At 42.5% G+C, this 23,852-nt stretch overlaps 1 protein-coding gene across 3 annotated transcripts; it reads right to left on the bottom strand.

Annotated features, from left to right (window-relative positions):
* Window positions 1–271: 271 nt before the first annotated feature.
* dnajb6b (DnaJ heat shock protein family (Hsp40) member B6b) lies at window positions 272–23,852 on the bottom strand. 3 transcript variants are annotated; one of them, XM_069159534.1, is made up of 10 exons: window positions 23,667–23,842; window positions 17,047–17,167; window positions 15,020–15,129; window positions 12,867–12,932; window positions 12,465–12,575; window positions 8,813–8,950; window positions 8,527–8,704; window positions 8,301–8,371; window positions 2,530–2,685; window positions 272–1,223 (listed from the first exon to the last, which is right to left on the bottom strand). In XM_069159534.1, the coding sequence occupies exons 2-10, from the start codon at window positions 17,109–17,111 to the stop codon at window positions 1,114–1,116; spliced, it is 1,005 nt and encodes a 334-aa protein (XP_069015635.1). In that variant the 5' UTR covers window positions 17,112–17,167; window positions 23,667–23,842; the 3' UTR covers window positions 272–1,113. The 3 variants fall into 3 exon arrangements, with proteins under 3 accessions (XP_069015635.1, XP_069015633.1, XP_069015634.1); XM_069159532.1 differs by lacking the exon at window positions 23,667–23,842 and adding an exon at window positions 23,502–23,598; XM_069159533.1 differs by lacking the exons at window positions 272–1,223; window positions 2,530–2,685 and having other exon boundaries at window positions 7,383–8,371; window positions 23,667–23,852.

Here is a 23,852-nt window from a genome sequence, read left to right as displayed (position 1 = left end):
TCATTACAGTTGAAAGCTTTAAGTGTTTTTATTTTGAAAGGTGTGTTTAATATTTGCAGTAATCTAAAAAGTGTGTATAGTGAGACAAAAGAGCTACAGAACTACTTACAGCCTTGAAACTAGTGCATTACAAATGAGCCTTTTTTTATATTGACTAATCAGACCACTGCTTTTTTTCCTTTAGCAGCCAGAGGTGTTCCTGAGATCATTTGATGTCTATGAACGAATGTGACACCGCACTACAATAAAAAGCTGACTACCTGAAAGGAAATTAATGTTTTTAAGAATTTAATGGCAAGAGTCCATAAAAAAAAGGACATTTCTCAGACATTTCCACTCACAGTTATCAGGAGACCAATCTTTCAAGGACAAATCGGATGAGGGAAGCTGTTTTGTTTTGTTACAAGTGCACCCACGGATGGTTAAGGTTTTGCTGAATAAACAAAGACTCCTACAAAAAGTAATGACTTTGAGAGGCATTAATACTTTCACCCTGTGAAAGAAGAGGTAAAAGAGTGGATAACGTTCACGTAGGAGCGAGCAAAACACGTGAATTTCTCTTTAATAAAACTCACTTTTCAAGCCCTCCATTCTGCTGTAAACTCACATTTCCTTGCCATTCCCTCTCCCTCCTTATCTCGTTAGAAAGAAGGATCCACTGAATAGTTTGACCTTCATTTATTCTCACACTCGTTACAGTATCGGTAATTTTCATGCTCATTACAAACAAAGCTGCTACGGGAACTCTCCCTCCACCTGAAACCTTTCAAACACTCTCTTAAAACATGCTGCAAAAAGTGGAAAAGTCCAATCACAAGAGATTAATTAAAGTTCTGAATGCTCGCAGTACATCCACGGGGCGCGGCCACAATAAATACAGCAGCAGCTTAGCTCCTAAAATGCATCTCGGACAAAACAAAACAACGAAGTGAGGTCTCTGCAGGCCACCGTTGGGCTGAGGAAAGCGGGCAGGCGTTATGCTCTGTACTGCAGCGGATGCAGAGGAGGAGATAGGGTGCAGCAGTGGGGCATCTGATACTTAGCAAAAGATGAACTAATGCCACATATGATCGATGGCACTTCTGCCAACAAATGTGTATCTGTGTGAAGTGTTTAAAAAAAGGCACCGAGTCCACCGAACCGCGGGAAAAGCCGAGGAGCTCTTTTCTTTTTGGACTCTGCCTCCTTTAGCCACAGTTTCTTCCTCTTGTTGTCCATGTGTCCTTCAAAAATAACAAAAGAAATTATTATTAAATATTCAGCATTTTCAGCACCACCTTCTAACAAGACAACTTTTTTTTTTTAGGGTTTATAAGCTATAAGTAATGTTTTCTTTAATATTATTATTATTAATGTTAATAAAAACTACCAATTTATGAGCCTGGCTCTGTCCAAAACTAACAAAACCTACTAACAAGCACCTCCAAATCTCACAAATTAACACGTTGTATGTCCGACCAACCATAGTGCTGATTGAAGTCAGAAAGGTTTGTGACACAGTTAGATTTGAGCTGAAGTGTTGCATCATGTAAAGTTTTGTTGTTGCAACTTACCAGTTTTTTTTATATGTTCTATTCATAGATATGAGGCTGTTTGGAGCTCATAGCTTCAGTCAATTAAAACAAAAATCCCGCAGACTTCACTGATTAGTTGGATTGCTGCTGTGTAATTTTTCAAATCTGAATTAGATACAGTATACTGAAAAAAATAAAACCTTGGACCACTTAAAAAAATGTAATTATTAAACATATTTGATATTGACTTGATTTATATCTGCTTGTCAATATACAGGCTTTTTTCTGGAGGTCAGTGGGATGAGAGAGGACGATAAACAGAATAAATTTGGCAACCATAAGTTGTCCTTATCAATAAATTGTAATGTGGCTCTGAGTGTTTGTAAATAATGAATGACTTATTAATAGAGATATTACATATTGTATGTAAACACTATTAAAAGTGACTTGCTCGAACTTGGTGCAGATTTTTTTTCTCACATTTCAAAGTTCCACTTTCAGTAAGCCGCAGTAGTTAAAAGCACTCTCCTCCATGAGGACCTGCATTTGAGTAGTTTGTGTCATTATCTCACAAAGGGAATTAGGGCCATTGTTTGGCTCCCAGCAGGAACTATGCAAGTAAAATTAAATGTTCCCTCCTTAACTAATGAAGCCGACCATTATCAAACATTCAGCAGATAATTGCTCAGCTTTTGCGCGTGCCTTCCTGACCCCGTGGAGGAAAACAGAGGGCAGACCGTGACCCCTGGTCGTTACCGACGTAGAACAGGGCCGCCTAATGAACATCTCTGTCCTCGGTGTTTACATCTGCCAATCAAACATGCCACTCTTCGTCATCGTCCTTTGTGTGGCCATCAGACACAAAAGCAGACAATTAGCTGCGCTTATTAAGACCCTACTCTTTAAAAAGGAGAGCTGTGTGTGTGTGTGTGTGTGTGTGTGTGTGTGTGTGTGTGTGTGTGTGTGTGTGTGCGCGCTGGTAATTAATCAGCCCTGCAGTGGCGGGTGGGCGGACCTCTCGTTAGGCCCAGGCTCTGCAGGCCGTGCTCCTCCTCTTCCTCCGAGGGGTTCTGGGCAGAGTTCCTCAGGTAGCGCTGGTGGTGCAGGCCAGGCAGCGCGTTCTGTCTGCGCCGGCGAAAGTCCTCCTCCAAGGGGTCTTCGGCTGCGATGTCTGTGGGTGTGAGCAGAGCACAGCGGGAATGAATCACACCACAGCTCCTCGCTGTCTGGATGGATCGCCTGAGGTGCTCGAATCAACATTAAATCTCCTTTTTCTCCCTCTATGTAGCCTGAATTTCAGCCTTCCTGACATGAGATGAGTGTTACAAAAGGACTAAGCTGAAAGGAAAACATATTACCTTCTGATGCCTTTGGCTGTGTGAATAGCTACAATCAGACAGGACAAAAAAAAAAAAAAACTAGATCCCCACACCTCTTACACCGAGTTGAGCACGAGTCCAAAAGGTATATTGATGTAGCCAAGAAGAAACAACAAAGATGATATAAAACAAGAGGTTCAAAGAAAAGATTCCCAAAGGCTTTACAGCCCCCCCTCCCCCCCACCTTCAACCGCCGACCATATATTTCATTCATATTTCATCTGCCTGACTTTATTGTGATTAGTCATGTAAATAAAATGAGATTTGGTTATTCTTTTCTCTAGGTAATTTACATTTATATTGAATTAGTGGCAGGCAGCGTATAGAGTGGGGGGGGGGGGGTGTTATTATGCTGGGAGATTACAGGCAGATCTCATCGCCATTGTGTTGTGTAATTAAGGCAGTGGAGAGGAGAAGAAAGGAGGCCAGATGCTCGCCGTGCTTAACCAGGTCCCATTTAGAGGAGGATCTGCACCAGCATTTCAAAAATCTGCTGCACGGTGTGAAACAGTCAGAAGTCATCAGAGATTTTGTTTGATGTCACCGCGTACTCTACCCGTGTGAGCTTCTCTGCAAAAAAAACAACAACAACAAAAACAACAACAACATACAAACCTTTTAATCAATCAGTCTATTCCCCGTGTTTTCCCGTTCGCTTTATGCGACGTGTATTTTGGAGGGAGGCGTTTCGACTCCTTCAGGTGGAGCTCCAGGGTTTCAAGGCAATCAAAGACGCCTGCTTGCGCTCGGGCCTTAACGGAGACGAAGACATCGCTGGGTTTCAATTCTCTTTGAATGGGCGTCTTATTACTGCAGGTCAGCCGTCTTGACCCCCCCGAGTCCAATTTCTTTGTCACAAGTGCTTTTCAACCGTGTTCAGGCTGAAACCGGCAGAGTAATTTTCACAGATTGCAGCTTTTTGAACCTTGAATTTATTCGAGAAGTTTGCAAATCAGCTTCGTAAACTGAACACGCTTTTAAAAACACAGCGTTGACCCTGCAAGGAGACACCGGCTCCCTAGTGGACCATCTGACAGCAGGACAATTGGTGGCTTTACTCTCCAGGCTGCAGCTGAACAACAACAACAAAAAAAAGCATAATCCCAACCTGAGCCTATCAGGGGAAGTTAGCCGGCTGGATTAAGCCAAAATGCTTGCGACTTCAAGGTTGCGTTATCTGTTCCAGCACGCTTTCCTCCAGGAGGATCAATATTTGCATCTAATACGGGTCCAGTTACCTGGCTGATAAGATTCCTTCCGCCGTCAAGTCGCGTAAACCAGCCGCAGCTCATTAATGCCAACAAACACAATATCAAAGAGCAGCGGTGACAATGAGATTTCTTTAACGTTCATAAAAGGTGGCCTTTTTTTTTTTTTTTTTCTGGATCAAGGACTTAATTTGAAAAGCAGAGCGAAACACTGTTTTGAGATCCTGGAGGCTTTCAGTCGCAGCTACTGTCTTGAGAGTGCCTGTCATTTGTCTCCAGGCTTAACGGGTGTGTGTGTGTGTGTGTGTGTGTGTGTGTGAAGAAACACACCGTCTAGACTGAAACACAATAACGTGCAAACAGGCACAAACACCCGAGTTAACACCCAAACGCTCAAGACACAAAATCTACGCGCGGCGGAGACGAAAGCGGCCTCGGTTGCGGCGGGCCTGCAGCGTTGGCCGTCGACCGAGGGAGCCTCGAATGAACCGGCGTTCAGGAGGAGCCCGACGCCGCACGACAACTACAACCGAGGCCCAGATTATTTTTTCAACAGTCCACCTTCGCCGGGGTCCGAGATGCCCGGTGTCGTGCTGATGCGACGGCTCTACCGCCGAGCACGGAGAGGTACGGCCCGCGTCCTCGTTCAGACACGGCCGGAGAACAACCGGCGGCTTATCCGGCGCCATCGTTCATAAAGCGGCCGGTCGGCTCCGGTGCACGAGCCGAGGTTTCGCGCTAAACTGTCAAGCAGACGAGGCGTTGGAGGAGGTGGTGGAGGGGGAGGAGGTGGCGGTGGAGTTCAAACCGGATGCTGCTCGCATCCAACAGGAAGCCATCTTTCATAACGTGCGGGTGAAAAACTCGGGGACAGGAAATCACAATACTGTGCCGTATTGGGATGGATGGATGGATGGATGGAGGGGGGGGGGGGGGGGGGGAAGGCTGCATACCTTCATTTTTATTTTATTTATTTATTTTTAAAGGAGCAATGCGGCCTACTGGAGAAATATAGAGCCGATCTTATCAAAAAATAATTCGTAAAACGTGTTGGCATTTAAATATAAATACTGATATTTTTTGATGAAAAAAAAAAAAAAGAGAATTATGTATGTATGGTCAACGTCACTTGTTGCTTTTTTAAAAAATTCCAATAAAGCTCCAGATTTTGTGACGGCTCTTACAGAAATGATCATAATTATTTCACACCATCTTATGCATACAAACAGTGTCATCTCGTGGCCGCACGAGTCTCCACCTTCAAATTTAGCAGCTCATCATCTCGTCTTGGTAAGAGACTTAAAAGACTTTACGACACAATGAAAATAAAACATAGTAGATAAAACGGTGGGGGGGAAAAAAAAAAGAAAAAAGAAAATGTTTAATTTTGAAACGCATTGATTTTTCTGAATCTTGTTTGTTTTACTTTTCTTTAACAAAATGGACAACCATGGACATACTGCAAACAGGGACTGGTGAAAGATTATTTAAAGTTTTATACTTTAAATGGTGCCACTTTAAAAAGAAGATGGCTAAATCGCTGTCACCATAGCAACGTACTTCCTGTTTAGAGCCCTAATATAATGGCAACTGCGTCTCCGAATAGTAACAAAACCACTGGGTGTCCAGGAGAGGGAGCTATTGCACCATAAATATAATTTCCGCTTCTGTGTATTAAATTGCTGTTCCCCCTACAGCTGTCTTTTGGCAATAACTGGATCATTCATTTTACAGCTTCCCAGAAGTTATATAGAGACAAAATTACAAAAGAAATACGTGAGGAATACTGACATGTTTGTGGTGATAAAAAAAAGATTCAGGTGCCTAATGTTAGACGTAATAATCCCAACAACATCTATCCCTATGACATTATATATATACACAATATATACGGTGTATATGTATATATAATAGATTGTATATATATATATATATATAATAGATACACAATGCAGCCCTGCGCCAACTTCGTGCTTTTAAAATATAAATTATATATTATATTATATTTATATATATATTTTAAAAACCCCGAAGTTGGCACAGGGCTGCATTGTCACCTAGCAACAAAGGACTGCGCAAGCGCGACTGTCGCCTCAAATCAGCACTTGCGAAAAAGAAATTGATGGAGCACAACAAACACGAGCCAGATAGAAGAGGTGGCCTTAACACGACCACCGAAACACAAACAGGCAACCATTTCTCCATTCTTACATGTTGTGGGAAAGTGTCACAATATCAGAATTAAATGTTGTTCAGCCTTAAAATTTCAGCTTCGACTCCCCGATGGCCTCACCCTGCCATTTACTTTTCTCCTCACTTTCCCACTCCGTCTCTCACCAAACTATGCAGTGGGGCTTGTGTAAATAAACTAGCCTTGAGCACATTCCTCAAGAAACACACACACTCTCACACGCTTTTCTCTCGGTACGCAGTGACCTCCCGAGCCAACTGCAATCATGAGATTCGAGTCTGAATCCGAGCCTATCAGAACAAACCCTTCTTTAGAAAGGTCTCCAAACCAGAGGGTCTTTTCTTTGAGCAATCTTGGGATTTTGCTCTGCTTACAACACGAGACATTTAAAAAGGGACGGACCGAACAGTGTAATTAGTTAAAAGTCCTGCAGTGTCTCTGCAGAGCTCAGGTTCTCTTCTGAGGGTGAATTAAACAAGCTGCACAATCAGCACTTTTTTTTTTTTTTTTTTCAACCTTATAAAAGTGAGCAGAAGGGAGGGGCGGAGAGACAGATGAAGAAACATGAGGAAGGGCACGGGAATGCAGGAAGAGGGCGTTGTTTCATGTTCACCTGGTTCATAAAAGGTGAAGCACACCTACCACACGGGAAAAAAATAAATAAATAATAATAAAAAAATAAAGACCTCAGGGTATAAAGACAGGTGTGGATCTTTCCTGAAAACCAGGTACGTTTTCCTGATGATCTCTTGGATAAATAATGAGAGGGATTATTTGAGTGAAAGCACAAAAAGCACATGACCGGCGTACTGTGGTATTAGACGGTGACCGAGCCACCTGCACGGCATTAGTAGGTTAAGATAATGCACCGAGTGAGCTGCATGATGGATGGCGAGTGTACAAAAGAAGCAGCCGCTGTGGTTTCCCTTTGTTGCGGTTGTGTAACAAAACAAAAAGCAAAAAAATAAAAATAAAAAGCGCGTTGAAATTGTGTTCGAGCACAAGCGCACACGCCTCTTCACACATCCAGGAACAGCGAGATGATGGAAGAGCCACTCAAGCCGAGAAACATCACACAGACAACCAGGTGTCCGCAGCAGATTTTCTATGTCGTTCCACAAACTGAAGTTTATTGAACAAGCTTTTATTTTGGTTTTTCTCTGTACAAAGAATGAAAAAAAAAAAAAAAATTCCCCTGTGCGCCCGGTAGCCGGAAGGTGTCGGCGCTGCGGTCGAGCTTCGTAGTTCGAGTTGCTGACAGTTACAGTGAAACCATAAAGCAGCCTCTTTGAATCAGCAATCATGCAGAAACAAAAATCAAACATACCGTGTGTTTTTTTTGTTTTTTTTTTCTCCAAAATACACAAACAAATGTAAGAAAAATGCACATTGTGATGATTAATTTATTAATAATCTACGTCAGTCTTATTACACACGCATGAACATGGTAACTGCTAACAGGTTAGCGAGGCGAAGTTTAAGTTGAAGACATTAGGGTGAAGTGGTTAGGCTTCATCCACTTGTTAAATTGGTCAAAAAAAATGAAAAGAGCAAAAACAACATGCGGAAGTCAAATACACAGCATCTTGTTTTCCCGCTACAACAAGAAAGACAATATACCCCCCACCCCCCATACTCCCGCACACAACCCCCCCAGAAGAAGAAAAATAATAATAATAATAATTATAGATAAAGCACATTTCCAGCTTTGTGCTTATGGCAGAAGAAATAGTACGGTTCAATCATTGTAGAAAACACAAATTGCAGCAAGCTGGTCCCCCTAAAATAATGGAATAAATACAAATATACAAATACTGTGAAAATGTCTCTGGCCTCCCTCGCAGCTAAGCTAAAATGAGAAAAAAAATTGTTCTTTGGGAATGAGATGCAGGAGGAGAGAGAGGAGAGACCGACCGCCGCAGTTTTTCCAGGTGAGAGAACTGTGTGCTGATCAAATGTGGTGGCGAGATGTTTTACTTGTTATCCAGTCTTAGGTGCTGCTCCTTACCATTAACTGTTAGAGATTTTAGCTGACCGTCCTCCACCACTTCAACGCGCTCCTGGCCGTTCTCCACGATCCTGTCACACACACGCGCACACACACACACACGCACACACACACACACACACACACACACACACAGAGAGACAGACGAAAGGCTCCTTCAAAATCAGAGAGTCAAGGATTGTCAGAGAGATCTTTAGAAACGCTGCAGAGTTCAACATTCAGGTACCGTTTTGTGGTGATTTTTCTGCCGTTGATGAACTTGGTGGAGGTCGACACGGATTTGAAGTTACCCATTCCTCCTCCTCCTCCTCCTCCTCCGCCACCTCCTCCTCCTCCGCCGCCACCAAAGGATGAAGAAGAGAAGGAGGTGAATCCTCCACCCATGTCTCCAAAGGAGCTATAACCTGTAAAAAAAAAAAAAAAAAAAAACATTCAAGTAAACAAAACGGGATGCGCTCTTCATCAGTCCGACGTCCATTAAACGTGGAGGCGTTTGTTGGGGATGTGCGCACCTGAATCGAACCCCGAGTAGCCGGGCCCGAACGCCGGAAAGCCTCCAAAACCAAACAGCTGGCCCCCCATCCTGCCCCGGCTGGCGCCCCTCTGGCGACTGCGGTTGCCGCTGAAGAAATCATCGAACGGGTCATCAGCTGCAAAGGGAATCAAGAGTTTGCTTTGTGAAACTCGTCACGCAAAATCATTACCGGTTTGTTTAATTCCTTCAGTTCCTCGTTGCGGTGGAAGTCAGAGAGCTGGAGCGGGTGACAGAACAGTGATTCTCATCGACAGAACTCGATCGAGGAGAGGCGGGCTTAAAGATGTCTACTCGGAGTTCCTGCCCTCCCAGGTCCAGTTAATATCACATGACAGAGAGACCGGACTGATGAAACACGGAGACCCGATGATGAATGAAAATTCTTTCACACTTTTTTTTGTTTGTTGTTGTTGTTGGTGGCAGGAAAAAAAACAATCCTTGCAGTTTCAATCTCAGAAGATACTGAGCGACATAAGCTTACATCTGCAGTTTCCTTCTGTCCACCCTAAAACTTAAAAGTATAATTCTAATCTTTTAGCTTTGTTTTTGGTCTTTACTTTCTCTTGTAGGAATTATCTGGTCCTTCAGCTTCACCAGTCTCCAACTAGCTGGTTTGCTGCTGGACAGGTAAGTACACTTACGCCTTGTTTCTTTTTTTTCTTTTTCTTTGCTGAGAACAGCTGCCTGCTTGTACCCGATAACAAAAAAACAAAAAAAACAACAAAAAAAAAGCTGTAGTGCATGTCGACGCATTGGTTTGTAAATTCTGGAACAATCTCAAACTGTGTCCTCCTGAAGCCCAGTGGACGTGCTACTAATTGCGCCCTGCCAATCTGGGTCAGCCCGGCAGGATAAGGCTGCATCATTGGCACCGTCTGCTGAAAGAAGACTCCTCCTTCAACCTTGAATGTACAGAAACGACGGGCAAGAACGCTTCAGTCGTTCCCTCCGACGGAAAGCCTGAAATAAAAGAATCCCTTGACTCACAATTGCAACTGCGTTACTGTCCATTTAGCATGAAGACGACATGAGAGGAGACGGCTGAACTCTTCCCAAAGCCAACGGTGAGACGGCAGGTATCAGTGGATGAAAGAGAGGAATGCTGCTTCAACACTTTAAGTGCTCTAAATTGTGACACTTGATCAAGTGTTCACAAAAGAGACCGCTGGAAGAAAAGAAACGCTCGGACATTTGTGAAGAAAAAGCAAAGCGCTCTCGCGCTTCTGTTTAAAAACCCTGTCAAGCCAAGACTAGAGATTAAAATGGCGAAGAAGGTGCCGCCGCGCCCGGGGCATAAAAGAAAAACGCAAATACATTTAAATAATGTTGTCAATGAGTTTTAAATAAATATAAATGACAAACTTGTAACCACAAAATTATGAAAGAAAAAAGAGAAAGAAAAAAAAAAGGAGCCAAAAATATTAATCTGTCGAAATTAAATTGTCCAATTACAGGAGCTGCCGTGTTTGTTCAATTTCTGCACTGTGTCTGAAAACGAGTGTGTAAAACTGTCTGATGTCTCCTCCCGGCCGACCTCTTCACATGTTCGTTTAAGAAAATACGTGTCTGCTGGTCTTGGCAGGCGGCTTGGCCCTCGTCACCGTGTGATTCTGTATTTGTCTCAGCGGCAGCACCCCCCCCCACACACACACACACACACACACACACCTCCCCCTCCTCCCCCCCGTCTGCTGGACGCTCCGAGGTGGCTGGCTGACAGATCCACAGGACCAGCTGCTGCTCACAGAGACAAGCTGCTGGACCGCCAGGACTGCTGGAGGCTGGACGGGATTTTATAACACATCTGATCCCTCGTTCTCTGGGCCGCCATCTTAAAAAGTCCATCCATGAAACTTTCTTTGCTTTTTTAAAAAGGGAACACACTTAAAATAAACCAAGACAAGATGGACGACCTGATATATCCGGTTGCGAAGCGATGAAGAGGAAATAAAGGTTGCGTCCAATCAAAATAGATTTCCCACTTCACTCCTCGGTGCAGACAGCTTTATGATTCGGATTTCTTTTTTTTTCTTTTTTTTAAACTGTCGCTGTTTACTGAAGAGAGTAAACAACAACAGCCCTGCTCCTCTACTTTTACCTTATAATAAATACAGATGTAATACATGTTCAGTATCTTAATAGGCGTTTTATGAAAACAATTCGACAATCAAACCATGAAAAAAAGACAACTCCTCACTTCATAACTTTCTCTACAAGTTCTAATTCAGCAGCTCATTTCTAAACATCATACCTCATAACTCGGTATTAGGTTACAGTTCCTGTAATATGTCTATATTACACATTCATTGGCCGAAATGAACCCACGTTTTACATGCGCACTCACACACTTGGCGTTATTACATCTGCTTTTGTTTTAATACGGAAGCTATTTTTGAAAGCATTCCAGTTGAGTGATGTAGACGCTCAAATCCATCCTCCGCCTGCGTCTGAACTCCATATTTAGAGTTACACGGGGTGAACTACACATGCCTTCCAATCAGCCTTTAGCTGAACCCAGACAACCCACGACAGACGCTTAACTCGCATTACTAGATTATGCTTAAGACAAGTATTGACACTTCTGAGACAAATCAACCGTTTGGCATCACAAGACACTGATCAACACCGTCATACCCTTTACCATCATTTGATGTTCGTATCATTTTGTACGGCTGTGGAAAATGCGGTGAGGGATTGTGGACCAACTGGATGAGAATCTCTTAAGAATATTTACAGTTACTCTTTTGAAACGAATCACCAAAAAGAGGCTATTAAATTTTTTTTTTTTTTTTTTTTTTAAAAACATCCCACAACTGTCGCGACGTCTGGGAATGACAGCAAATGAAGCGTTTCTTTGCGTAAAACGAAGTGGGATGAAATTTATTAATCAACATACAATTTCCCAGCACCCGGGGGTCAGATAAGCTTGCTCCATAACATCTACATATATCTATGGACGTAGATGTTTTGAATCCATTTAATCTTGGCTTCATCAGCCTTCTTCTTGTTTTGATTTTCTTTAACAAGCTCACATGTTGGGTAAAGCACCTTTAACTGACTGAAAACAAACGCTATTCTGCAATCGGCTTTAAAATGCTAAGAATTATGTGAACAAAGTTTCACAAAATGAAAAGGTCAAAATCCTAGTTACTAGACTGAGGCTACGTTATGAAGCTTGCAGTCGACATCCAGCAGAGACAGTCAGTGTTTTTCGGAGGTGTGACATTTAGTGGCAGATGACCTCCTGAGGTTTTTTGACCGTGCTTAGTGTATTGGTGATGCACATCACAGTGCCGTGGGGGATTAAGCACCAGGCTTCACAGACGGTTTCTACTCAGCAGGAACTGCAAGCTATCGGGCAAACTAATTAGGATACAGTAAAAAACGCGTACTTTACATACATAAAAGTGGGGACTGCGGGATGTTTTCCTTCTCTCTGTTGAGCATTTCCAGGCCATCTGTGTATATTTTTGTCCAGATAAAGTTGTTAAGTTAATAATAGCCATCGCATACCCCTCCGCCCCCCCCCCCCCGCTCTTATGTCTCTCCCCAGTCCCCTCTTCCATCTCTGAAGACAACAAATCCCATCAGTGCCTGTAAGTGCACAGACAGGAATGAGATGGACCTACCGAAAAAATCTGCAAATGGATCTCTGCCGCCGAAGAATTCCCTGAAAACGTCCTCGGGGTTACGGAATGTGAAGTTGCCGCCGCCGCCGCCGAAGTGATTGTAATGGCCTCCTGTAAAAATGGAAGAAAAACAAAGCTCATATAACCTTTAAGCTCATTGAAGACAACACTGCAAACACAGCTATCATCACAAGTCATAAACAAACCAATGTAACACCAAGTTGTACTTTCCACCTGTAGAGAAAACACTCAATCAGTTGATCAAAATCAACGCTCGTTTTTAATCCCCATCCTTTTTCTCTACTTTCAGATTTAAACTATTGTTAATATTTACATTAAGTAACAATCACTGTTTGTTATTTAAAAACATAAACATGATTTTTTTTTTTTTTTTCTCCTTACCTCCTCCCACTCCTCCTCCTGACAGGCCTTGTTTGCCGTACCGGTCATAAATATTTCTCTTGTTTTCTTAGGATAGAAAGAAAAGGACTTAAGTCAAGCTGACAAACAAAACACATGAACAACAAGTCAAATTCTCTTCTTGTTATGATTCTAAACCTTAAAAGCCTTCACACTGTAAAACAGCCCCTTTTTAATTTTCACTGAAATAAAAATGAGCAACTAACAGTTTGCTATTGGACAGCTTGTTTCTGACTGGTTCACTTGTAAAAAAAAAAAAAAGGTCCATTAAATTATACTTAACCGACAAATCAAGTTGTGTATGATGAAAAATGTAAGATTTTATTCAGACTGGTTCATTAAACAAAAACTTTATGTGTCAGATTTTATGAAACAAAAGGATTATCTCACAAAAATGCAAGACACGGACAATGTTGGAGAGAAAATGATTAGGCAGCACTTCAGGAACTAAACACAAGAATATTTCTGTGAAAGGAGGTCGCCTCGGGTGGCAAAACAGCATCGGTGTTTGACAGAACTCAATTGAGGAGAGACAGATTGTAGAGATGTCTAGTCAATCCAACTCGGTTCCTGCCCTCCCAGGTCCAGTTAAAATTGTCCCCCAGATTTGTCTTTATCTGAAGACAAGGAGAGGCGCCAAACTCATCCTTAAAAGTTAATTAACCTTGGAATACTAGACTGTATCCATGTATAGCTGTAACAGATCTTTACTTATGGCAACACAGAGTCCGGGAGGACATGGTGACCTCTAGAGTTTGGGAAACCAGATAAGACAGAGAGATCTGATTGATGAGACGGAGAGCCCCAATAATAAAATTAAAAAAAATTCCTTCACACTTGTCGTATCGGTAATTTAACAATTTATACAAAAGCCCTGCAGCCTCCGTCAGCCCTGAACCGTCGCAATCAGACCGAGACATACTTCACCACATCAGAAACATGCGAAGAGTTCTTACACCTTCATCTAATTCGTCAGTGGCGATGTGAGATTTTCAACTGAGAAAAAGATGCATTAAATATGCAAAGCTAATCAGTGTCTGAACGCATTTACAGACCAAACCGTCTCAACTCAGGTGACAAATAGAAACAAGAAAAACTGAACCCACCACAAAAGATCTTTGTGCGTTAACAAAAGAGCGACACACTCCAGTTAAACAATACTAACAATTCTTACAAATGCCAACAATGCCCGCATCTTGTGACTGGGTGTGTGCTACAAAACTACGACTGAAAATGTTGCAGGCTTCTTTTGTGCTCTGAAAGCAAGACATATTTAATATATTATGTAAAGAGTAAAAACATCACGGTAAAACGCAAATAAAACATTGCAACAAACAAAGCAAAAGAGGATTGTTTTTTGAAGCTGTCGCACTGCAGACGTCCTTTCCAGAACAAAGTGATCTCGTCTTACAAAACAGCCCTTTTGGTCAGATTTGTAGTCTCGTCTCGTTTACTCACGATCAAACCGTTCCTGATTCATATCAGAATTTTGCCCATTTTAAACTGTTACTCAGGCAAAGTTCTAGTAGGATGCGTTAAACAAGATTTAACATTAATTTTGTCAAATAAAAAGAGGTTTCATGAAAAAATTAGTCGTGTTTGAGCAAAATCATTTCATTCATTTAACTCTAAATTGGTTTTTCAAGCCCCCTAAAAATACTAATATTTTGCTTGATTGACTTTTCCAATGTGACAGTTTGATGCTGTTCTTTGGGAGTCAGACTGATGGTTGAAAAAAAAATAACCATCCGAGGGTGTGATTTTGAGCTCTGGAAACTTATTTTCTGAAAAATGATCCATCAAGAAAACAATTCAGAAATGAATCAATGACGACAATAATATAAGTTACTTACAGCCCTCAACGTGAGGTCTGGGAAAAAAAACAGTATTGATCGTGTATTGGTTCCAAAAACCTGACAGTATTGTAACAACAACAACATTTTTCAAACAATAGCCAAAGTTAAAAAAAAAAAAATTAAAAAAAACACAGCAATGTAATCTCATCTTGACAGCAGTGATGACAAAAGAAAAAAGGTTCCATATTTGAGGTGCTAATGGCTTAAAAAACAAACAAAAAAGAACATTTCAAATGGTGCACCTGAGACAAACATCAAATGTCTGCAGTCAAATCTTACCGTCTGAGAGCACTTCATACGCCTCCGACAGCTCTTTGAACCTTTTCTCCGCTTCATCCTTGTTGTCTGGGTTCTTGTCTGGATGCCACTTCAATGCCAATTTTCTGTAACTGAGGGACAAACATCATAAAGTTTAACTAAACACACCGAGCATAATAGATAAAAGCAAACACACAACAAAAGGCCAAGAACAAGTCATCATGTCTTCATACAGAGATGGAAATTGAGCATGTATGCGTGTATATTATACATCCCTCAATCAGAAATACATATCCACATGCAACTCTTTTTTTTTTACACAGACACCCACCACTATTCTCTCCACACACAGTCCTTCTCCCCACCCAAGCAGAAATAACAAAGAAAGCATTAACTGCGCTGACAAGCAGCGTAGGCCTCGGACGGCGGCTTACGCTGCATCAGCTGTTTGTCTCTAAGCCCAGCAGCAGCAGCAGCACCGGCAGGAGAGACATAAATGCTGCGGACAAGACAAGCGACTGAAAGTCAAAAAGGAAAAAAAAAAAAAAAAAAGGCTTCATACAATTCAGGGATTCATTGCCTTACTGGCCCACAGTGAATAGTCTTTGTAGTCGACATCTTTGTTGGAACCTGGGACATTATCTTGCCGTGTAAAGCCCGGTCACAGGTCAGACTGCCACACTAAGCTGAACAATGCAGCACGGTTGAGCTTTGTGTAACATGCAAGTCTTTGTATTTAGAAGTTCACCAGCAAAAGCGGCAGCAGATATTGTTTTTAATGTGAATAGTCTGCGTACAACCCAAAAGTCTCTGACGCGAGTATAAACGCTCGATCATGTGGCTGCTTTTTAGAGGTCCCATACTGTATAAATTCAGGTTTCCATTTCTTTCTTTTTTTTTTTTGAATAGGTGCCTTATAAATACTGTAAAAGTGTCAAAAACACTACACCCAGAAATGCACACGGAATATATTCGGCAACTTTTTGATGTCACAAACTTGCACTCGTGTTATTATCCACCCTCAGCACAGCCCACCGGTCTACCTTTCATAGTGGGAGAAGACGCAGGGGGGTCTTTCCGTCTTTGAGCTAACAAGCTACAATACCAAAGAAAAGCTGAAGTTGGCCCAAAACAGCCTGTTCTTGGGAGAGTTTCAAAGGGAAGCTTAAGAGAGGAGTTGTAAAACTAAGCCGAGATGGTTTTTGGTCCTTAATCCCACAAAAGTAGCCTGATGTTGACATCAACATACTGACATAATGATAATGTCATATATGCTGGTAAAGCATTAAGCAAAGTCAGCATGAAACACAAGTATTTTGTCATAAATCAAAAAAAAGCGACGATCAAAATTTCAGCCTGATGATGGCGCTTGATAAAAAGTTAAGGAATCGGCAAAGCTATTAATCCTGAGTGGGACGCGAATGTTTGTACAAAATATCATGGGCAATACACTCGGAAACCAAGCAGATAAGAGCTGGGGTCGTAGGGTTATGAAATCACTTATTGATTGATGTCAGTCAGGGGTCAGCAGCTTTCTCCGTCTTTCCGTGCCGGACATTCTTTGACCGCTCCTCTTCATCGCTAATAATCGGTGACGTTCAAATCAATTCCTCCTTTCGCTTGATTTGACTTTACTTATTGATTTGCTGTAAAATCTAAAAAAAAAATATATATATTATAATGTCTCCTGGAGCTAATGACTAATCTCTAACACTTATTTCCGTAACAATCTTCACTTGTCAAACCGGAGCGTGTTCGTGAGAAACCAATGAGGATAATTGACTGGAGGAGCCTGTTCGGTGGGCGGCTGCTCGTAGTCACGGGTGAGCGAAGGGGGAAGGTATTTGACGGCAGCAAGGTTAAAGGAAGAAGAGTGGAAACTTTCTGCATTGCAGTATCTCTGCTCTCTCCCTCTCTCTCTCTCTGTGTATGTGTCAGTTTATAGTGTCAGAGGGGGATATAATTAACCTATTACGCTCTCCGAGTGGCCGACAATTCAGCGACAACACCGGGACAAAACAGAGCAGAAAACACTCAAGGGCACTTACGCTTTTTTGATGTCCTCTGGCGTCGCATTTTTCTGGACTCCTAATGTCTGGTAGTACTCCAACATGGCGCAGTCTGTGCGAGTGCGCTCGTGGGTGCTGCGAGGGGTCCTCCGCTTGGCCTCTGTGGAAAGAGTAAAGTTCTGTTAAGACATGTTAGCTTAAAGAGATAAAGTCTAACAATCTGCAGAGCGCAGCCATGCGTGACGAGGAGGATGATACCGCCCTTCCAGACCAGAGGGGGTAACACTTGAAAAGGGGAGGGGGGGGGCGCGGGGGGGGCGATGGCATTAAAAAGGGTGGAAATACCCAACAATGTAATCAACTGCACTGAAATAGCGACGCTGGGGGAAGAGGACAGCTAAGCTAATACAAGCCTAGCAAAATTGCATAATAACTGGGTGATCATCCCTCACCCTCAGGCTGAGATAGAACATTTTGGAGCTAGCTATAAAGGCAATGAAGTATTATTTTTTTTTTTTTTTTCAAAATCATGACCTTATGTTGGAGTTATGAAATGTAGCCTCTGAAAAACAAGACACAACAGGTCTGATTGAAAGTATCAGTCATTCATGGCAATGTATTTTAGAACCACATTTACTTTTCTTTTTTTTTAAAGCACAGGGAACAACCCACGCCAAGCTGGGAAGATGTCAAATATCTGCTGCCTTGATGTAGTGGTGCACACAAAGAAATATCATACAACAACAACAACAACAACAAATAAAACTGCAGCTATTCCGACTTTGTGTGGATGTGAAACACGTTTGTAGAGTTTATTCTCCGATGGAAAAAGAGGCCACAGGGAGGAATGAGTAGTCAAAATGTCGGTGGCTTTCTGTTCTCTTATTCAAAAGTTCCCCAAGACGGGATGGAATTAACATTTCCAACTAACTGGTTCACTGGATGAAGTAACCTAATGCCATGTCCAAGGTCAGAAAGCGCATCATTATCAAACTACTTGTGTCCGTGGGGTTGCAGGTTACTTAAAAATTCCATTCCCAACTGGCACATTCACCGTGTCATATTTCCCCCCCCATCGGTGAGTAACTCCCCGATATCAAGTGTATAATAAACACCTCTCTTAACAGGATTCTCACTTTCTAAAAGGTCGTCCAGAGACCGTTTTTAACCATGTTACGGAGCAAACATCGGCGAGCTGCAGCCGATACGTTGTGCCCGGGACAGTTGCCATTTCAGCCGCAAATATGACTTTTTACCCGAAAGAAATGAGAAGCTTGCTCCGTCTGAAATCACGGTGAACCGCCACGTTTAACCTTTATTCAAACCCGTATTTTGAGCCGCAGTATTTACAGGCACACCCATCTCTACACCGATGCAGAGACATGAACTTAACCGTTCTGTGGCAACCTGTGGTCGTTCAAAGTGTAAATCCAACAGATGTCGATCCACATCGGACAAAATACGTAGTTGTTGCCTTCAGCATATTGTTGTCGGTGGCGAGTTTGAAACGCAGTGTGTCACGAGTTCTCTTTCAGCGCCAGTAGGAGGGCAACAGGCTCTGGTTTTCAAGCTGTGTCCTAGGAGAGCAGCGTCTTCTCTCAAATTAAGAGCTACATGATTTAACAAGTCTGACTCTGAAAATCTCGTTTCTCTTAAAAATGGTCAACCACAAAATGATTCTGTTGGGTTGCATTCAAGTCGAGGAGGAATTGGCAGTTACTCCATTCTCACACGTAAACACTCTTACTTGTGTTGGTACCAAACCAGAGCATGTGGGGGAACAAAAAGAAAAGATATATGTTAGGAGATAAACCTCAAACCCACGACACCAAATACTGACTGAAACCTGATTGAACTCTGCATCCCTTTCCACCTTAAAAAACATAAAAAATAAAGGCAACTCGAACAACTCATCCGGTGTTTGTCTTTCGTAGGTAATAATCCTACATCGGAAGGCAAAACTGCCAAGCAAACCCCAAAACAAACTTTAAATATTGAGGGAAATCTTCGTTATCATACAAAAAAAACAAACCAGCGAGCCCTACTGGAGTCCTATGTGTCCTGTTTGTTTGCTATTTATAACCTGTGGCCTTTGCAGTTAGATTGTGTTTATGTGTACGTGTGCGTGTTATGTGGGGGGGGGGGGGGGGGGGGGGGGGGGGGGGGTTGGGGGTGTTTGGCACATGGCAGTGCCAGCTAGTGAGTCCTGGTTGGGACATGGCACAGGCGCCAAAGTCCTCTCTTTCCGATGCCCAAGTTAGGCGCCGATTCAAAATCTCCCACTGACACTTTATTATTCCACCGTCCCCCCCGTCAGCCGATTTAAAATCTATCTAACCTAACAATGACGTCCATCTCTCTACTCCAGCCCCCGACATCGACCACCACCTAAAGAGATGTGACCCGGAAAGTTTCCCCGAGTTTTTCAAAAAGAAAAAAAGCCAACCCGATGTCCCGACTCCTCATATAAAATGCATCATCTTTTATCCGCTCCTCACTTCAGCCATTACCGACCCACTCAGCCGTCACCAGTTCCCCTGCAGCACTCGGGATTTAACGGACACCCGTCACCGCTAGAGACGTGGCCCGTGGCTACGCGTCGCGTGGGCATATTCTCGCGTGCGTGTGCAGATGTGTGCCTCGTGGCGGCACTACGCAGCAAACCCACATCGGATGGATCCCTGCCGTGCTCGGCGCGACCTCAGAGCCAGCAGTTCAGATGCGGGTCAGTCAATCCCATCATGCATGCGTGAGCCGGCGGTGACGGCTGCAAACGTTATCAGATGAATTCAAGAAGCAGATTGTCATCATATTTTCCTGAAAACGAGCTCTTGCACGAGGAAACTGAAAAAAAATAAAAAATAAAAAAGCATTTTTTTCCCCAGAAAGTTAAAAGACGAAACTACAAAAGTGTAGAAACGTTGAACAGCGTCAAAACAAAGCGGAGAGAAAAGGAGTATTCGGCCTACTTTACCATCTAGTTGTGACATGATGAACAGCCATCCCTGACCGGTCTTTCACAAAATGTGAATCCATATAGTTTCAGCAAATTCACAGTAGGAATATGTGAGCATTTAACAATTTTCCCACCAAAGTCTATGTTTAGAGAAAATTCCAGTAAGTATTGATTAATTAATGTCTCTCTCCTGATTTTGAGAGCTGGTAGAAGTTAAATAGCTAAATATACCTTTTAGAGCTTTCATCTGGTCGATTCATTGATTAGGTCCAGCAGGGGAATTTATTTTTACTATTTTCATCATCAAATGATCAGTTTTCATGCAAAAACAAACATTTGCTAGTTTCAGCTTCTCAAATGTGAGAAAGGACAGCTTTTTTTTTTGTATTATATGATTATTCTTGGCATCATAAACATTTGTTTACCTTTTTTGTGACTGAAGCGACAAATTAAGAAAACGTTCTGCTGACTCAAAATAATTGTCAAGTGCAGCCATTTTATCGATAAGTCATTTCGTGAGTCAGAGCAAGAAAAAGAAGAAGAAACGTACAACTCGCAGCTATTGGCGGCGTGTGGGCAGTGTGCGGTTAAACAAAGGAGGTGAGTCACAACGCGATTCTGTGAATTTGTACTGCTTGATCTTAAATCTGACCCTGATGTATAGACACGAGCTCACGTCTACCAAATGCAACGGCACGTACGAGTAGCCGGGATGAAGCCTCTCCACAGGGTAGCTGGTCTTATTCTGCTCTAAGTGATGAGCTGCTGCTCCTCCCGCGTTCGCAGGAGCCAGATGAGGCGGCTCGGATAAGTTGGTGAGGATCTCAATCCCGCCACCTCCCCTTCGACAGGTGCATTAAGGGTAACCTCACGGGTTCAGGGGCCGGCATTGCGGGGACAAAGGGTAATAAGGAGAAGGCAGCGGTCTGACCTCGTCTTTTTCGTGTGGCATCGAGTCGACGGGGATCTACGCGAGATTTTTGGGGCAAAGACTTGCAGGCTACGTTGAGCAGCAAGAGATTACAACGACATCTGCTCAAGTTTTTTTTTTTTTTTTTTTTTCATCTGTGCTGTACTGGTGTGCCAATTCACATTTCCCTTGAAGGGGCAATATTGTGTAACAGTAGATCGGTGAGATTAAATGGCAAATTTTTTTGCAGTGGTGAAACAGGAAATAAGAGTAAAGCCAGAAATGTGAAGATGTTAGTTGTTGTTTTTTTTAAATAAAATACACAAATATAGAGTATAATAAAAATTCGTATCAGCTCAGACTCGGGGGGAGATATAACGGTCTTGAAAACATTTCAACGATTTCTATCTGCACCAAAATTCCCGAGTTAATTACCCGCGGAGCGGAACAAGGCTTTATCTGCTGATTGTAATCAATGATGAGACTTCAGTATTTTGGTCTCTGGAAGTCACGTGCTCGTCAAAAACAAACGATGACTGAAAATCCCCATTGTTTTGGACGACTCTGTAAATTGCAGTGGAAAAAAGGCAGCCGGAGCAGTTTTGTCAGCGTCCGAGAGACACTCGAACGCCACTACAAATGTGACATTAACAAGACAAAAGCACCGGACAGAAGAGGCCCTGAGCAGCAGAATCCAGCACCGAACACAAATCACAGCTGACGGGACGGAGAAACAGATGACAGCTAAGCACAGCACAATAATAAGCCTGTTCCCCACCTGAAATGATTGACAGCAACGAGGGACGCATTTGTGCTTTGGGCATTACAGAGCACACGATCAGACATTCGTTTGAGTGTACTCTGGGTTTTTCTCTTCACTTTTCTATTGGTGGAAACATGTCCCGAGAGGTCATCATCTAAAGAAGATCTCGTGCACTGCGAACAGAAGAGAGCATTATCTTCTCAGACAGGGAACCTATTCACACATTTGAATGTGAGGGATATAAAGTCCTACATTCTTAATTTGATCAGCTTATTTAAAAAAAACAACAACAACAACAAAAAAATCGGGAATTTTTTCCAATGAAAACAGGTGAACTGGTGAACACCAATAACTGCTTCAGAAGGCTACGACCCAGCACATGTTCAGGTTATATTTACCAGAGATTTTTGTGACCTTATTTACTTTAGTGAGCTGGCTATAGCACAAGAGATGGTCCTGCTTGCAACGGTAATGATTCGATACAGTAGTTAAATCAAACAACTTGAGCTGCTGGAATTCACCAGCCACAAAATGAAAACCAAAACTATCCTGATCCTTACGTAAAGGAGTGGTGTGTATATATCAATACTTTAAACAGAAGCCAATAAGAGCTTTACAAGTCCATGTCTTGATAAGACAACATATCCAGGACTCTCCAAACCAAAGTACAATCCGTCGGGCTGTCAAAGTCTCATTCAGAACATGAAATCTCAATTCCAACAAACAATCTTTCGCAAAATCAATCAAATAACAATAATAACTTAAGCGGTTTGGAGCGTGTCGGCACTGTAACGTAGATTTACTGATATTTCAAAACAATGGGGCTACCATCACTCTTCAACAGTAACATAAAAAATAAAAAGAAATCAGTAGCGCTGCAACGATTAGTTCATTGTAGGGTTGCACAATATATCGATAGTCTATCGCAATATAAGAGACCAGATATCGTCTTGGATTTTGGACATTGTAACATGGTACAATTGTGGTCTTTTTCAGGTTTTTAAAAGGCTGCACTACGATAAAAGTATGTCTTTTTCTGAACTCACCAGACTCCTGATAAATATCATTACTGAACTATTTTGTGAAAAACGCAAACGATCCTCCTCGTAGCATTGTTGTGTAATATTAGTTTCGAGGTCTTAAGTCAAAAGATATGATTAATATCATTAATATGTTCAGTACTGCCCAGCCCTAGTTGATCAAAAGAGGGGGGGGGGGGGAAAATCCAACTAATTTGTTAATCAAATAAACATTTTGCATCTTTTTTGTTAAATGGAAAAGAATCACTAACATAAAACACACAAATTCAGAGAAAAGGCACCCAGGTTTACACTCAAATACCGCTTCAACCCGGAGGGACATATTTAGAAAAAGTTTCTTGTACGTGGACTCACACGGTGTTTTGTTTCCTCTTTACGGACGTCAACAGACATCTCAAGTGGGGTTTTTTTGGGGGGGGGGGCAACTTGTGACGTATTAAAAAGGAAAACTTCTGGAAAGTCTTAGAAAGCAGGACGTGGTATTATTAAAGCAGCCTGAATATATAGATTAAAAAAAAAATGTAAATTAAAAAAAAAAAAATGGCTCTAACGCTACATAAAAGTGAAAACATCCCTAAAAAAAAATACAACGTGGTGACTTAAATATTTGACTTTACCGGTGAAAATCACGTTTTACAGCATCAACGACAACAAAACAACAACGCGTGTAAACTGTTTTGTTTGGTTAGCTTCACGTCGCAGCTAGCTGTAGCTACGTCGGTTTATAGCACCGAGGGAGCTCTGAAAAAAAAAAAAAACCCGCCTCTCAACGCGCAGCTGGAATCTTTACACGTGAAATAAAAATAATAATAATGTTAATATAACCTGAAATGACAGCAGGGGGACCCCCGTGCGGTTTGCGACAACCGAGGCATCCACGCGTGTCTATGCGGCAGTTGAGACGCTTCCCGGCGGAGCCGAAAGCCGCGTCGACCCCCGCGCCTCTAATTCAAAGGGAGGAGGAGGGAGGGGGGGACGTTTACCGCTTACCTGCGAGGGGAAATGTCCGAGAAGCTGCTGTTGAAATCGGTCGTCTTCGCCAGTGAGCGTGGAAACTGTCACGGCGGGGCCGTTGTTGTTGTTGGTGGTGTTGGCGGTGGTGTTGGTGGTGTCGGCGGCTGATATCGCCTCGCCTGGCTGCTCCTGCCGCTGCCGCCTTCAAATGCTGTCGGAAAA

This window comes from Embiotoca jacksoni, unplaced genomic scaffold, assembly GCF_022577435.1.
Source record: "Embiotoca jacksoni isolate LCO1_2020_lvr unplaced genomic scaffold, fEmbJac1.0.p SCAF_25, whole genome shotgun sequence".
Classification (NCBI taxonomy): domain Eukaryota; kingdom Metazoa; phylum Chordata; class Actinopteri; family Embiotocidae; genus Embiotoca; species Embiotoca jacksoni.
Note: the sequence above shows the minus strand (reverse complement) of the source record. Positions and strands in the feature narration are given on the sequence as shown.

What these genes read in the sequence shown, in the direction of transcription:
- dnajb6b (XM_069159534.1), bottom strand. Translation starts at nt 17,111, where the DNA reads ATGTTGGAGTACTACCAGACATTAGGAGTCCAGAAAAATGCGACGCCA. An exon ending in CTACTCGGGGTTCGATTCAG is followed by an intron (nt 8,705 to 8,812) that starts GTGCGCACATCC and finishes TTTTTTTTACAG; the next exon opens with GTTATAGCTCCTTTGGAGAC. An exon ending in AGAAAAATCACCACAAAACG is followed by an intron (nt 8,372 to 8,526) that starts GTACCTGAATGT and finishes TGTGTGTGACAG; the next exon opens with GATCGTGGAGAACGGCCAGG.